Genomic DNA, 13399 nt, shown 5'->3' with positions numbered 1-13399 from the left:
TGGCAGTCTTGGAGGATTTACCAAGTTATTCCTTTAAATAGCAGCTTCCTTTAGCCCATGTAAAATATAAGTTGATTTAGAAAGGAAGAAAGAGGGAGGGCGGGAGGGAGGAGGAAAAAAGAACTTTTCAAAAATACATCCAATGCCAAAAATCAGGAACTCCTGTAAAAGAACCTTGATATTTTCATTAGAATTCTCAGAAGTACTTTCCAAATGAAAACGCACCTACCATTCGACTACTGTTATTTTCTATTTCAAGCTCAAAACAAACATACAAACTAAAACAAATTTTCCACCTTGACAAGAAAATATGAGCCCCAAACAATGAACACTTTAATCAACCACTTTTACCTGGGTACAAAAGACTGAGTACAGGGTTTGATTTAAAGGGGATGAGACACCAGCAACTTGATATATATAACAAAAATTGTTGTTCATTTCTCTAAGGATGTGTCAGCTGACTCCATGAGGGAGTTCTTTATGATGCTCCTCCAGCTTTCATCCAGTTTCCCCTCCGAAATCTGAAATTTCCCATACTACATGTGGGACTGAGAAAAAGAGAAAACCAATCAATACGACCAAGGAAAAGAAGATGACTTCATTCTATCCTACTCTTGGCGTGTCTCTCTACCCTGGAATCACTGGTTTCTGAGCCCCTTCTCCTACATTCCTGGCATAGAATAAGGCAATATTAGTTAGCATGACAAAGCAACTGTGTGGCCTTGAGCAAGTAACCTGAACTCCTTGTATAATATGGGGATGATAATAAGCAGAGTATCCACCTCTGGATAGAGTGTTATTATGAAGAGTTGGTACAGTCCTTGGGGTACAGTAAGTGGGCAGAAACTGCCAGGTGCTACTGAGTGAAACTGTGAAACATGTCTCCCAATCAATTCTAGTCCATGAAACAATTATTTCTGGGCATGGAAGGGGTCAGTATAGGATTAGGGGGTGTTCCAAGCAGCCCCCCAAGGTACTTCAGCCTACTGCAGAGATTCTCAATCATAAATATGCATCAGAATCTCCTAAGAACGCTTATAAAAATGCCAGACACCACCCACAGAGATTCCAATGAAATTGGTCTGTAGTGGAGCCAGACCAATTTACAAACTGAATATTACCATCAGTATTTTTCAGTATTTTTCAAAGTACATATCTCCACCCCCCCCAGGCCTCATGATTCTAATGCTCATTGAAGACCACTGACCCAGGAATCTGACTTGTGATTTAGGTGCACAGCCACTGCTTGTGGGGTCTGTTGGACAGTAACAAGACCAAGAGCTCCTGGGATGAAGGGGGTGCATCATTATCTATTGTGTCAGTTCCCACAAGTCACCAAATGAAAACTACCTCAGAAGCTGGTGACCAAATCAGAGAGGGAGGATCCCCAGGGCTGAAGTTTGAAATCTCTAGGCTGGTTTTCTTTGAGCTTTGGTTGTAATGGAGGTTGAAGGGGTTCCTGTGGGAGGAAGTAAAACCTGCCTGCCAGCAGAGATAGGTAAAGTTGGAGGCCATACTAGCTATCATCTTAGGAGCAAGAAGCCAAATGAGCTATGACAATCAGAAATCAGTGCTTCACTCATTTTTATTCTTAATTTTTTTCTTTTCTAGGTTTATTTCCTTTCTGCTAGTCTTTAATTTTAGGAAAGTTTTGTGCTACAATTCTTGTCTGTGCTTGAGTTACTTGCTCTGGTTGGGAGCACTGCAAGTGGACTAGCTCCCCTGAAAGCTAGCCGTGGCGGTGGGCATTGGGATCCCAGGGTGTTTTCCACAGCTACGGAACACTCAGTGGGCCAGACTTGGTGCCAGTTAGTCAGTCTCCTCTCCCTTCACAGACACTTCCCTTCCACTCCTCTATCCCCTTTTTGGGAGGGTTTTCATACGTGAAACCAACTACAGTACAAGGCTGAAGAAAAGAAGTACTAAGCAGAGGCATGCGGAGGAGCGAAGAGCAGAGAGACCAGGAGGCTTCACAGAGGAGCGCCTTACAAGTCCATTCTTGAAAGTGGAATCTCAGCAAGTACATACCAGACATAGGCAATCAGCTCACTTACTTGGTAAAATCTACGCCTTTCAAGAGAATTAGGGATAGTATGTGTATGGTATTTCTTTTTGCAGTAAAGTCATATAATATAAAATTCACCATTTTAACCATTTTAATGTATCCAGGGGATACTCTACTTTATATCAAAAGTACCAAGCCCCAAACCATCCAGCATAAGGAGAAATAAATATATTATAACCCCTTCTACTTATGTCTTCTATCTAATCCCTGGTCAAACCATTAGACTCATTATTTTTGACTCAAGAATCCCTGGCCTCTTTGTGGTAAGAATTTACTTATTCAACTCCCCCAAATCTTGAGATCACTAGGAAACCAGGAGAGGGAAAGCTGATCAACAGTGAAACAGCAGAAGTAGAGAAAGAAAGAAAAGGGACAAGAATTGTTGCTGCCCTCTAATCCTTCAATGACTTGTGGCAGGAAGTGGGACATGAGTGCCCTCGATAGAAAAAAGGTTCTCGGTATTAAAAGTAGAATTTGAGGTGGGCAATGATTAAATATATTAGTATCTCAGGTCAGTTTGTTAGTTGAATGTAAACAGCACCTCCTGTATTAACAGCATCATCCCTGTGATTCCTGACAAAATATTCCATTCTAGAGATAAGAACAGAGGCCTATTCTTGGGTGGGATATCAGGACATGTAGGATGTTAAGTACAACACTGTGAAAAAGAAAGAAAGAGAGAGCGAGAGGAAGAAAGGAAGGAAGGGAGGGAGGGTGAAGAAAGAGAGAGAGAGAGAGAGAGAGAGAGAGAAAAGAATTGATGCTGTAAGCAGGAGACCTTCCTTGAGAAAAGCAGGAAAGGGGGCCTGTAGCGGAAACGCACTGGGTCTTCTGCAGAATGTTCTCTGTGCTGCCTTTCCAATGCATGGAGGTTACTCTGGCTGCCCCACTTCAGCTGCTTGACCTTGCTTGTTTGGATCTCCCCTGGATTCACTATGCTGCTTGGCATCTTTCCAATAAATGCCCGTTTGCTTAAAACAGCCAAAGTCATGTGGGTTTTCTATAACCATGAAAATCTTCACCAACACAGTCCTCCAGGGCCCCTGCCTCATCAAGAATCCATGATTCAAGAAGTAGGGGTAGCGGGAGGGTGGTATGGAGCACTTCCAAAGAAGGCCCACAGTATATTCCAGACCACTGAATGGGATCTTGTGATATGTGGGAAATCTATTTTCTAAGATAGAATTTACTATTTTTTTTCACCTGTCTCTATCCCCTCACATCAGTGTCCACATATGAGCTGGTCTGGGGCTTTATGTAACTCAGTGTTACCTATGTTGAAATTCAGTGCAATTTGGCATTTGGTAATTATGTGGGCCATGTTCCCTAAGTGGTGATTATGTGGGTTACATCCTGTATAACCACCTAATAAATGCTTAGATGACTGTTTTGGCAACCAGAGATTATGTGGCCTAGAATCCATCCTTTAATCTACCAAGCAGAATGCTCTAAGGTGAAAGCCTGCAGAATTATCCAGCTGTCCTCCACATTCCCTGTGTTGAAGGCAGAGAGTCCTGGCCAGTCCTGGGACAAGGCAACTTGTGCCTAGAGCATGAATGACCCTCAAACCAGATTTTCAGGATCCTGGCCCTAACTAAGCAAAAATCTAGCATGTCAACCCATGCTCCTTCATTGTTTAAAAAGGTTCATAATTGTTTGATGCTGCTAGAATGGGGGACTACATGATACAACAGCATAGGATCCTGTAGGAGATGTTCAAGGGCAATGTCCATACACTCTCCTGGGGTTCCAAAGGGCTCTGCTCTGTCTTTCTCCACAGGGCTCACTCATCACACACACTAGGTTTGGAGAAGCAATAGAATGTAATGGTTAAAAGCATGGTTGCTGAAGCCATACTACCTAGCCATGTCACCTGAGCCCTCTGTGCCTCAGTTTCACTATCTATAGAATGGAACTAATAGTAACTATTTCATAGGGCTTGAGAAAAAAATATTAATTCATTAAATACATGCAAAGTATTTGGACCAGTTCCCATCACTCAAGAAGCACTTAATAACGAAGGGCTATTATTATTTGGGGCCTGGGTTAGGAATAGAAAAGAAGAGAATAACGGAAATGACCAAACTCCACTACATGACCAATGGCTTGCCACATAGCTGAATTCTAGAGTTGCCTCATTACCTCATCCAACATTCACACATAAAAAATATTTACCTACAGCAATAGGTAGGAAGTGGGGAGTTAGATTCTTGTACAGGGCACACACCTAGCATATGGGGTTGAAGTCACCTGAGTCAAACGGGATCCCGTTGTAGTGCACTAAATACTGGCTATAAAATAGTGTGCGGGAGAGACAGAGTCTCAGACTTCAGAAAGGCTTCATGCAAGTAGAGGGGCAGACTTTTAAGCAATCAACCCATATAAAAATATAACAAGTTGTGTCATATTTTATGAAAGTGCATGGTGCTAAAAAGGCATGCCTTGGAGAGGGAGGTATCAGAAAATCATGAGATTCGAAGGATAAATAGAAGTGACACAAGTAGAGTCAAAAAGAAGTATTCCAGACAGAGAGAGCAACATGTGAAGGCCTCACGGCAGGAAAGAACTTGTGTTCAACGAGCTGAGAGAGGGGCTGTTATATAAGGGAGGGGAGAGAGAAGAAGAAGGAGGAGGAGGAGGAGGAGGAAGTCCCAGAGAGGTGGAGAGAGGGGAGAGGGAGAGGGAAAGGGAGAGGGAGAGGGAGGGAGAGAAGCAAGAGGAGGGAAGAGAGCTGGCAGACCCACATATGTTCTGTCATTATACTGCATGAAGGAAGAATGTGGTTCTTAGGTCTCTTCCTCATCTGTCCACATTTTCTAGTTATCTCATATTGACGGCAGGAAACCAAAATTATTTTAACAAATCAAGATAAGAAACAGCACTTAAATTGCTTACTTACATAAGATAGCAGCTTAAAAATATCTCTGTGCATGCACTGGGTATTTCTTCATAGGGTAGCTTGGTCTTTCAAGGGTATAATTTACTTCAGAGATAGAATCCTCCTATAACAAAAAACAAATGAAGCAATTGCATTACTCATAATATAATATAAATCAATGATAGCAAGATGTATAGTTTTGCATTTAAGAGGTCTATGACTCCCACACTATGTCTGTATGTGTGTAGCTTTTCTTTCCTTCTTTCTTTCTCTCTCTCTCCCCCCTTCTTTCTTTCCTTCCTTCCTTCCTTCCTTCCTTCTTTCTTTCTTTCTTTCTTCTCTCCTCCTTCCCTCCCTGTCTTCCTTACTTCTTCTCTTACTTTCCCTCCCTCCTTCTCTTGTTACATTTTCAAGGGATTTCCTTACCGAAAAAGACTTACAATTAAAAAAGCAAAGCCAATGGCTTTGCAGAGAGGAAGTAAAGTAATTACCCCTAACTAAGGGGTAATTATTATTCATTTACAAGTGTCATCCTATAAATCTAGGATATGCCAGCATTTAAATAAGACAATATGACCAATTCGACTACATGGTATGATGAAATCTAACCACTGGGAGCACTGTTAAGCTCTCATTTCAATTATTTTGAAATGTGACAAGTTACTTAGCTAATGCTGTACACCTGCAGTAGGAAAGGTACTGGGTACATCTATGGATCAGAAACACACCCCAAACCCCATAAAAGTCAAACAGCCCAAATACCTTTTTAACTTTGAAGAAAGAGTGAAGATAGGGACTATATAAAATGGAGTCACTTTAACCAAGTTGCTAAAATTAACATTATGAAGGTTTGAGCATGAGGAAAGACTCCATTCTAGGACTTAAATTTTTTGAACTTTCTAGTCCCGTGTCAATCCCTGTATATGCATCTGGACCTCCAGATAACCTACTAATTACCCACTGAAGGACTCACGTATATGTCCATCTGACATCTGGACCACTGGATGTGACCAGACCTCCTGGTGCCCATCTTCCAAACCACCTGGCATCCATCATCCTGACTCCCTGTCATCTGACTGATAATAGTCCCAGACCAACCCTAGGCCTAAAAATGCAGGACTGCTAATTCTTAAGAATGTACTTTTTCTATGATTATTTTAACTCTTCTCTCTTCTTTGGAACACCAGAGTTTTCATCTGCCTTTGTTTCCAGTTTTCAAACTCTAAGACCCATGAATAAATATCAATTATTTCTAGCAAAACCTCCAGACTCTTTCTGAGTTCCTTCAACAACTTTTAGAAAAACTTTCTTCTATGCTGTGGCCTCACACAGACCATACACACTTCCCTGGATTCTTCCCTAGACCAGGGTTCCTGTGCATAATGGAAAGTAATGGGCTTTGGGCCAGTTACATTGTCTTCTCTAAGTCCTCTAAAGGACTGTGCTCCCTCTCACTGCAGGACCTCCTCTTGATGCATGCTGTGCTCCAAATTAACTACAAGTCATTGCTCAGATCAAAGCTCCACTGTCTCTTCCTCAGGAAAGCCTGCCTTGACTCCCAACGAATCAAATACCCCTTTTCATACACTCTCAGGACACCACATACTCTTCTTGGTAAGTGTCACAATTTTACATTTATCTCTGTAGTTACTTGATTAATGTCTGTTTCCCCTGCTAAACTGTAAGTCCCAGTTCCCATATTATTTTGTCAGCAAAGATCTAGTTTTACGAGAAGGCCTAACCTTGTTTAGGTGTTGCCAAGCTCCATGGGATGTCAGAAGACCGCATACCCTTTCATGGATCTTCTTCCATGTGGACTGAGAATCAGGGTAGAACCTGCTCAACAGATTAAACAGGGTGTAGCATTATGCAGCTAATAAAATGGACACTTAGAGTACATAAGAATATGAGTTGATATTTATTACTTAATAGTAAGAAAAAAGCAGCAATATGCAAAAGTGTAGTTTCAGTGTCTATTAAGTCTACACAAAGGAAAATTACAGGGAATAAAAACGATGAAGATATTAAGAATGGTTTGTATTCGGGTGTATAGCTATAAGTTATTCTTTTCTTCTTTGTACTTTACTGTGTATTTTAGTTATTTCTCTAAAGAACAAATCCTATATTTACATTTAAATATTTAACCTGAAAATTTTTCATACGAAATTTAATCCCAATTGTTTTCCACCATAGGATTTTATTTTATATCTCATTTACTTTTGGCCAAACAGAACCAAATTTAGCCACAGGACTTACAGCATCATTCAGTTCCTCAAACATAAAGCTTCTTTCACCTTGGGCATTTGCCAACACTGTTTTCTCTGTCTAGAATGCTGCAACCCCCCAACCTCGTCCTCACTCGCATTAATTACTGCCCACCCCCAGAGCTCAGCTCGATTATTGATTTCTCAGGAAAGTCTTTCTTGATCCCCCTCCTAGAGAAGTCAGCTCCCCTATTTGATACATTAGGAGTCCATTTACCCCTTATACCTAGCACTTTCCCCAGTGGTCATTTTGTTATTATTTGATTAATGTCTGTCTGTACTCCTAGACTGAAATTGGGACTGAAACTCTTAGGTTAACAGCTCATCTCAGGGTCTCACAGGTATTGAATACCACAGCAGGTATTTGATAAATATTTCTTGAGTGGTTGAATTCATTTGATGAATTCATTCATTCATCTTCTGGAGGGGAGTGGGTACCAATTCATAAATTCTGAGGCAGAATTCGTAATATGATTATGAAAAGAACAGATATTGTTTTCTTAAAATGCCTAAAGAATTCTAGCAATTTGGATAATATCATTCTCTTGAATTAATGTACAATAAACATATAAAATGACAGGAACATTTGGGAATCAATCAGTTGTTATATGGCCACCACATTGATAAGCCCCTATGCAGTTGCCCCTCTGCTTAGTTTGGAACCCACATCTGGGCAACCCACTCCAGCTCTCTCTGTAACAAGTATGCACAACTGGTTTCCAAGGAGACAAAACCAAGAGTATGACTGGGTCTATACAAATCCTTTTCCAACCCAGGAAAACAACTCAGTAAATGAAAGTACCACCTGAAGCACTGCCCATGTTTAAGAAAAGGCAAGGCACATCATTTCTATGCTCCTCTAAGAATTTTTAAAAGCAGGGAATGGAAATGTTTCAAAACTATAAATAAAGTTAGCAATGAAAAATAGCCACCAGCTAGACACTGTAAATGTTTTTTCATAGGTCTTGAGTAACCAGTACCAAAACAATTCCTACATTTGTTACCACTATTATTATGTACAATCAATACTACATTTGAAGATCTTTGAAAATGATGACAGGATGAAATGATGACAATAGACAGGAGCAATGCTGTGCCTTTATTACAGCTTTCTCCTCATGCAGTGGAAAAGTAAGGATGTGTGCTGATGGGATGTGCCACTAACCAGATGATGAATATAGGGAACACTATTTTCACCCTACTAGTTAAAAGGGTTTTCCACTTCTTCCATTAAAACCTTGGGCTGATTCTCAATCCAAAATTTGTCTCTCCAATGCATCCCTGCAAACTTGGCCCTTACTGATTTCAGTATTAAGCTAGCAGAAACTTGAAGTGTTTCTCATGTGCTCCTGCGATCTGGGCATGGAAAGACTGGTCCCAATGATGCTGATATGGGAAGATGCTGATATGAATGAGGTTTCCAAAAGTACTGATAGCACCTACTGTTCCAGGGGCCACCTCTGCGATCGTGCTGAAGTCAACAGGGAATGGATTCATCCCCAAGGATACAAAGGAATATTCTTCATTCAAAACAGCTGTCTTAAAAATATTATCTTCTGTGCCACTTCTGTGGAAGTAAGGTGACCAACTGTCCTGGGTTTGCCTGTGACTAAAGGATTTCTCAGAATACAAGACTGGGACAGTCCTAGGTAAACCGAATGGTTAGCAATGTTACTAGACAGTGTAGTTTGGAAAATAAAAATTTCTACTCTCCATCTCTGGCCTGCCCTCCAGACTTCTGCGATCATCTTTTTTTAAAATTTATATCAGTAATATAAACAGACCAAGAAACCATGTCTAGAAAAAGAAAAAGAAAAAGAAAATATACCCACATGTTGTTGATGTTTGTCTTTGGGTGGCAGGAATATGAGTAACTTTTTTTCACTCCTTTTAATTTTTCTATAATTTCCAAAATCTCTATGGTGAGCATTTTTATACTGGTAAAATCAAAAGCTTGAGTTTTAAGATTTATAACAGCTAAATATGGATAAATAAATAGCACCTATGACAAATTAGCTGTCTGTCCCATTTTCAACAAACATCCTAAGATGTTTTCCAGGGGCAAGACAAAAGGCTCAACTCTTGTATGTATGAACCATAATTTCTTTATCCAATCATCTGTTCATGGGCATTTAGGTTGCTCCCATATCCTGGCTATTGTAAATTGTGCGGCCATGAATATTGGAGTGCATAAATCTTTATGAATTACTGTCTTGGTTTTCTTTGGATATTACTCAGCCATTTAAAAAAATGAAATCCTACCATTTGCAACGACATGGATGGACCTAGAGGTTATTATGCTGAGTGAAATAAGTCAGAGAGAGAAAGAGAAATACCATATGATTTCACTTATATGCAGTATCTAAGGAACAAAAAGAACAAACTAATCAAAAACAGACTCACAAATATAGTGAACAATTTGGTGATAGACAGAGGGGAGGAAGGTTGGGAGGCTGGAAGAATGGGGTGAAGGGTTAAAGAAGTACAAATTAGTAGTTGATAGTTGGGCATGGGGAGCATGGCAGAGGGAATGCCGTTAGCATTAATATGATGGTTAAGTGGAGGGCTAGGGGAGGGAGGGAGCAACTGGGGGGATCGTTTTATGAACATTATAGATGTCTAACCAATGTACTGTATACTTGAAAATACTTTCAATAAATAAAATTATTAAAAAAAAAACTCTAGGCAAACAGAAATTGGGTACTCTCCCAATAAACAAAGGAATAAAATAATAGCGGGGAAAAATGGGGAAAAAAAAGTTAAACATACACTTATCATACCAACCGGTAATCCCATTCCTAGGTATCTACTCAACAGAAATAAAAACATATGTCCACACACAAAAAAAATGGTTCAATTCTTACTTTTGGGGAGATTTTTAAAGGAATAATAATGTTTCATATCAAACTGTCACTAGCTAAATATTCCTGAGGAAGCAAATGATGTAGTAACCTGGCTTTTCTCTTGCCAGATCACAAGGCACTCTTTATGCAAAGCAATGGGCAGTTGCTGCTGACCTTTCTTGGAGAAGGGGCTGATGCAGAAGAGGGCTGGGAGATCTGGAGTGCTGGGAGCTGACAAATGAAGTTTCCTGGTGGAGGTCGGCATCCCCTTGGTTACTGTAACTGGGCGAGGGCTTCTCAAACTTACTTGAATCTAGAGGTGATGGTGATTCATTCCTTAAAACAATCCGTTCATCTGGTGCTTTAATAACCTAAGTGACAATGTACATTATTCTTTAACTGTAGTTTTGCTTTTGTTTGCTTAATTTAGAGCTGGGGTGTGGTGGGACAAGGAAGAGAACTGGGAGTAAGATGATACAATACCTGCCCTGGGAAGCTCCTGAAATAAAAGAAAAGCGGGAGTAGAGAAGACTAGAGACAAAATGCTCAGGAGTCAAGGTCAAGGGAAGATAACCAAAACTCTGTAAGTTTGGCATGTATTAACAAGCCAAAAAAACTCATGCTCTGACTTTTGATTTGCGAGAGATTATTAGGTTTGGAAAAGATATAACTTTTTAATGAAATATTTAAATGCTATGGTATAAGACACAGAGAATACTCCATGTTCTCTGCTTACGTCTATTCATTCTCCTGTAACACAGAACTTTGCCCCTTCATCTTGACGAACTGAATTTCAAGAACAAGTGATTTACCACTTCTGTGTATAAAGTTATTTGATTAGAGAAAAAGCAATGAAAGTCCTACTGATAAAGTAGGTACTGGGCTTACACACACCCTCACTGGTGATTCATCTTACAAATGAAAAAAGCGTATATGGGGTGGGGGTGGGGAACAACTAAAGCAAAACAAAGTAGGCAGGGGAGCTTAGGCACCACTTAAACTCTACAGCAATTACATAAGCAGCAATAGCTAGAAATATACTTATCATAACTCATTGGACAAAGCACAATAATTGACATTAGATAGCAAGAAATAATTTTACAAATGCTACTGCTAAAATTACCTTTACGTTAGCTGCAATGCTGTCAAGAGAGGAAGCTAGAAGAAAGAGGAACAGGTATATCAATGACTCTTTATTACCAGTTACCCCTAAAACTGCCATTACATTTATTTCACTGCAGTATAAAAATGTTACTCAATGAATGAATTATTAAAGAACTTAACTGCTCCTTTGTAAATTACACTATCACTTTTAAGTCTCCTTTAAGTCACAGCAGTTCTGTCATTTTTTTCTAGCCTCTTGTGGTCAACAATGAGGTTATGTTACTAATGACAGCACATATGGATATGGGAAGAGTAAAAGAGAGTCTAAAGTGAAGCAATAATTTCAGTAACCTTTAAGCAGCCTGGAAAACTCATATTAACCCAAGTGTCAATAACTTAAAAGAAAGCTATGTGGCTCTAATATAAAACTCATATTTTGCCCTTCTGCCATTCCCTTCATATTTGGTTTTCATGGAATCTTAGTTATGCAGAAACTCTTGAGTATATTTGTCCAAGGTAGACATAAATATTAACTTGAGACAGTGTAAAAATATGTAAGAGCTTGGAGAAATATAATGCAGCAAAAAGGCAAATCATTATAATTACCCTAAATAATTATAATAAGGAGATCTAATGCCAGAGAATAGGAAGAGTGACTAGGAAGTGAAATAATTCATACACATAGACAAAACCAAGACTAAATTGAATTTTTCAAGATTGAGAAAAAAAATACTTTAGAAATGAGTATTTGCAAGGCTATGCTAAGGCCACCATGGTTTCCCCTAACATGACCGGGGCTTAAGCAGTGACAAGGGGCTTTTCCTGGATTGCTGATTCCCCTGTGCCAATGGCAGTAGGGAAAGAAGCTATGAACAGGGATTTTAAAACCTGGCATTGTCATATCCTCTGGGCATGCAGGTATGTGTGTGTCCCTCTTGTCCCAGAAGTTCTCTTCTCCCAGCTGAGCAGGGTATTGGCAATGCTAACTAAGGTCCTTTTCAGCTATGGCCACAAATCCACCCTGTGGCCCTCTTGCTAATGGTCTCAAACACTCCCACAGGGTCTTGCCTTTGTTCCCTTGCTTCTCAAAGTGCAGTCCATGGACCAGCAACATTGGTATCACCTGGAAGCTTGTTAGAAAAGAAGGATCCCAGGCCCTAACCCAGCCCTACTGAATCAGAATGTGCAGTTTAACAAGATCCTCACGTGATTCAAATGCACATTCAAATCTGAGTAACACTGCTTTATTCTACTTGAGGCCTGGATGAATGAGCTGACAGGTGACTTAAGCAAAGTTCTGGCTTGGAAGCTACAGGGATTCCAAGGATCTGGGCCCAGAGGTCTAAACGTCTTCTCTAAGAGTAGGTTTGCCAAAAACTTGCTGTGTGACCGTACATACTCTATAATCTCTCTGGAACCTTAGTTCTCCACCTGCCAGGATTAAGAAAAGACAAAGGCCTAGACCAGTGTGATGTATGAGTCCCATTGTAATTGAGCCAACATTAAGCCCAACTTGTACTCCCAGGGAAAGGACATTTGCTGTTGTTTGATTTCACAGTAATAGGGAAGACAGTGCTGCTTTTATGGGCTACACTGGTGATTTTCAATCCAAAGGACTTAAATTAAATGTCCGAGGTGATAAAGCACTTTGTTTCAAACTATATTCTGTCCTTAGTTGGCTGCTATCGAACATGATCCGAGAACAGTGTCTTGAGTTACTGTAAGATTGTGCAGCCCTTTAAAAGTATAAGCCTTTAAACCTAACAGGAAGCCCTGTTGTCAGAGATGGTACAGGTCCAATTCCATCATGAGTCAAGAGAATAGGCTATCACAATCCCCTTCTACCATAAGAATTTTTATTAAGTTCAGGAATGGTTGAAATTCACTGCCATGACCTTCGTTGTTGACATGGTTTATGTATTTTAATTATAAGGTAAAAGCCTCCAAGGGATGCTTTAACCCAGTGACTCTCAGTGTGTTTGGTCCAGGGACCTCTCGAGGTATTTCCGAGCCCTTCAGGAGATCTGTAAGGTCAAAACTTTTCTCCTAATTATACTAAGACACGAGTTCTTTTTCCACTCTTATTCTCTCATGATTGTACAATGTCGAGTTTTTAAAAAGCTACACGACATGTCATGACATCACCACTCTGATGGCTAGTGGGATGTATGTTTCAGTTTTAATTTCTAATATGGTAATATTAATAGATATCATCCATATAAACAAAAGCTCTTTGGGGTCCTCA

At 40.0% G+C, this 13399-nt stretch overlaps 1 protein-coding gene across 11 annotated transcripts in view; it reads right to left on the bottom strand.

Annotated features, from left to right (window-relative positions):
* Positions 1 to 13399, bottom strand: part of SPATA6L (spermatogenesis associated 6 like) — a 52458-nt gene that overhangs the window by 6730 nt on the left and 32329 nt on the right. For 6 of the 11 annotated variants that reach the window (XR_005657641.1, XR_005657633.1, XR_005657664.1 and 3 more), the window contains 5 exons: positions 11174 to 11208; positions 10225 to 10421; positions 6686 to 6779; positions 4965 to 5067; positions 352 to 548 (listed from right to left, as the gene is read on the bottom strand). Coding sequence is in view for 5 of the 11 variants with exons in the window: in XM_039883800.1 (XP_039739734.1) it covers positions 4978 to 5067; positions 6686 to 6779; positions 10225 to 10421; positions 11174 to 11208 (416 nt within the window). In the remaining 6 variants the exon portion in view is untranslated. Of the gene's footprint in view, positions 1 to 108; positions 549 to 4964; positions 5068 to 6685; positions 6780 to 10224; positions 10422 to 11173; positions 11209 to 13399 lie in introns of those variants that run through there. The other 5 variants (XM_039883959.1, XM_039884122.1, XM_039883883.1 and 2 more) reach the window with 2 other exon arrangements.

This window comes from Pteropus medius, unplaced genomic scaffold, assembly GCF_902729225.1.
Source record: "Pteropus medius unplaced genomic scaffold, Ma_sr-lr_union100, whole genome shotgun sequence".
Lineage (NCBI taxonomy): Eukaryota > Metazoa > Chordata > Mammalia > Chiroptera > Pteropodidae > Pteropus > Pteropus medius.
Note: the sequence above shows the minus strand (reverse complement) of the source record. Positions and strands in the feature narration are given on the sequence as shown.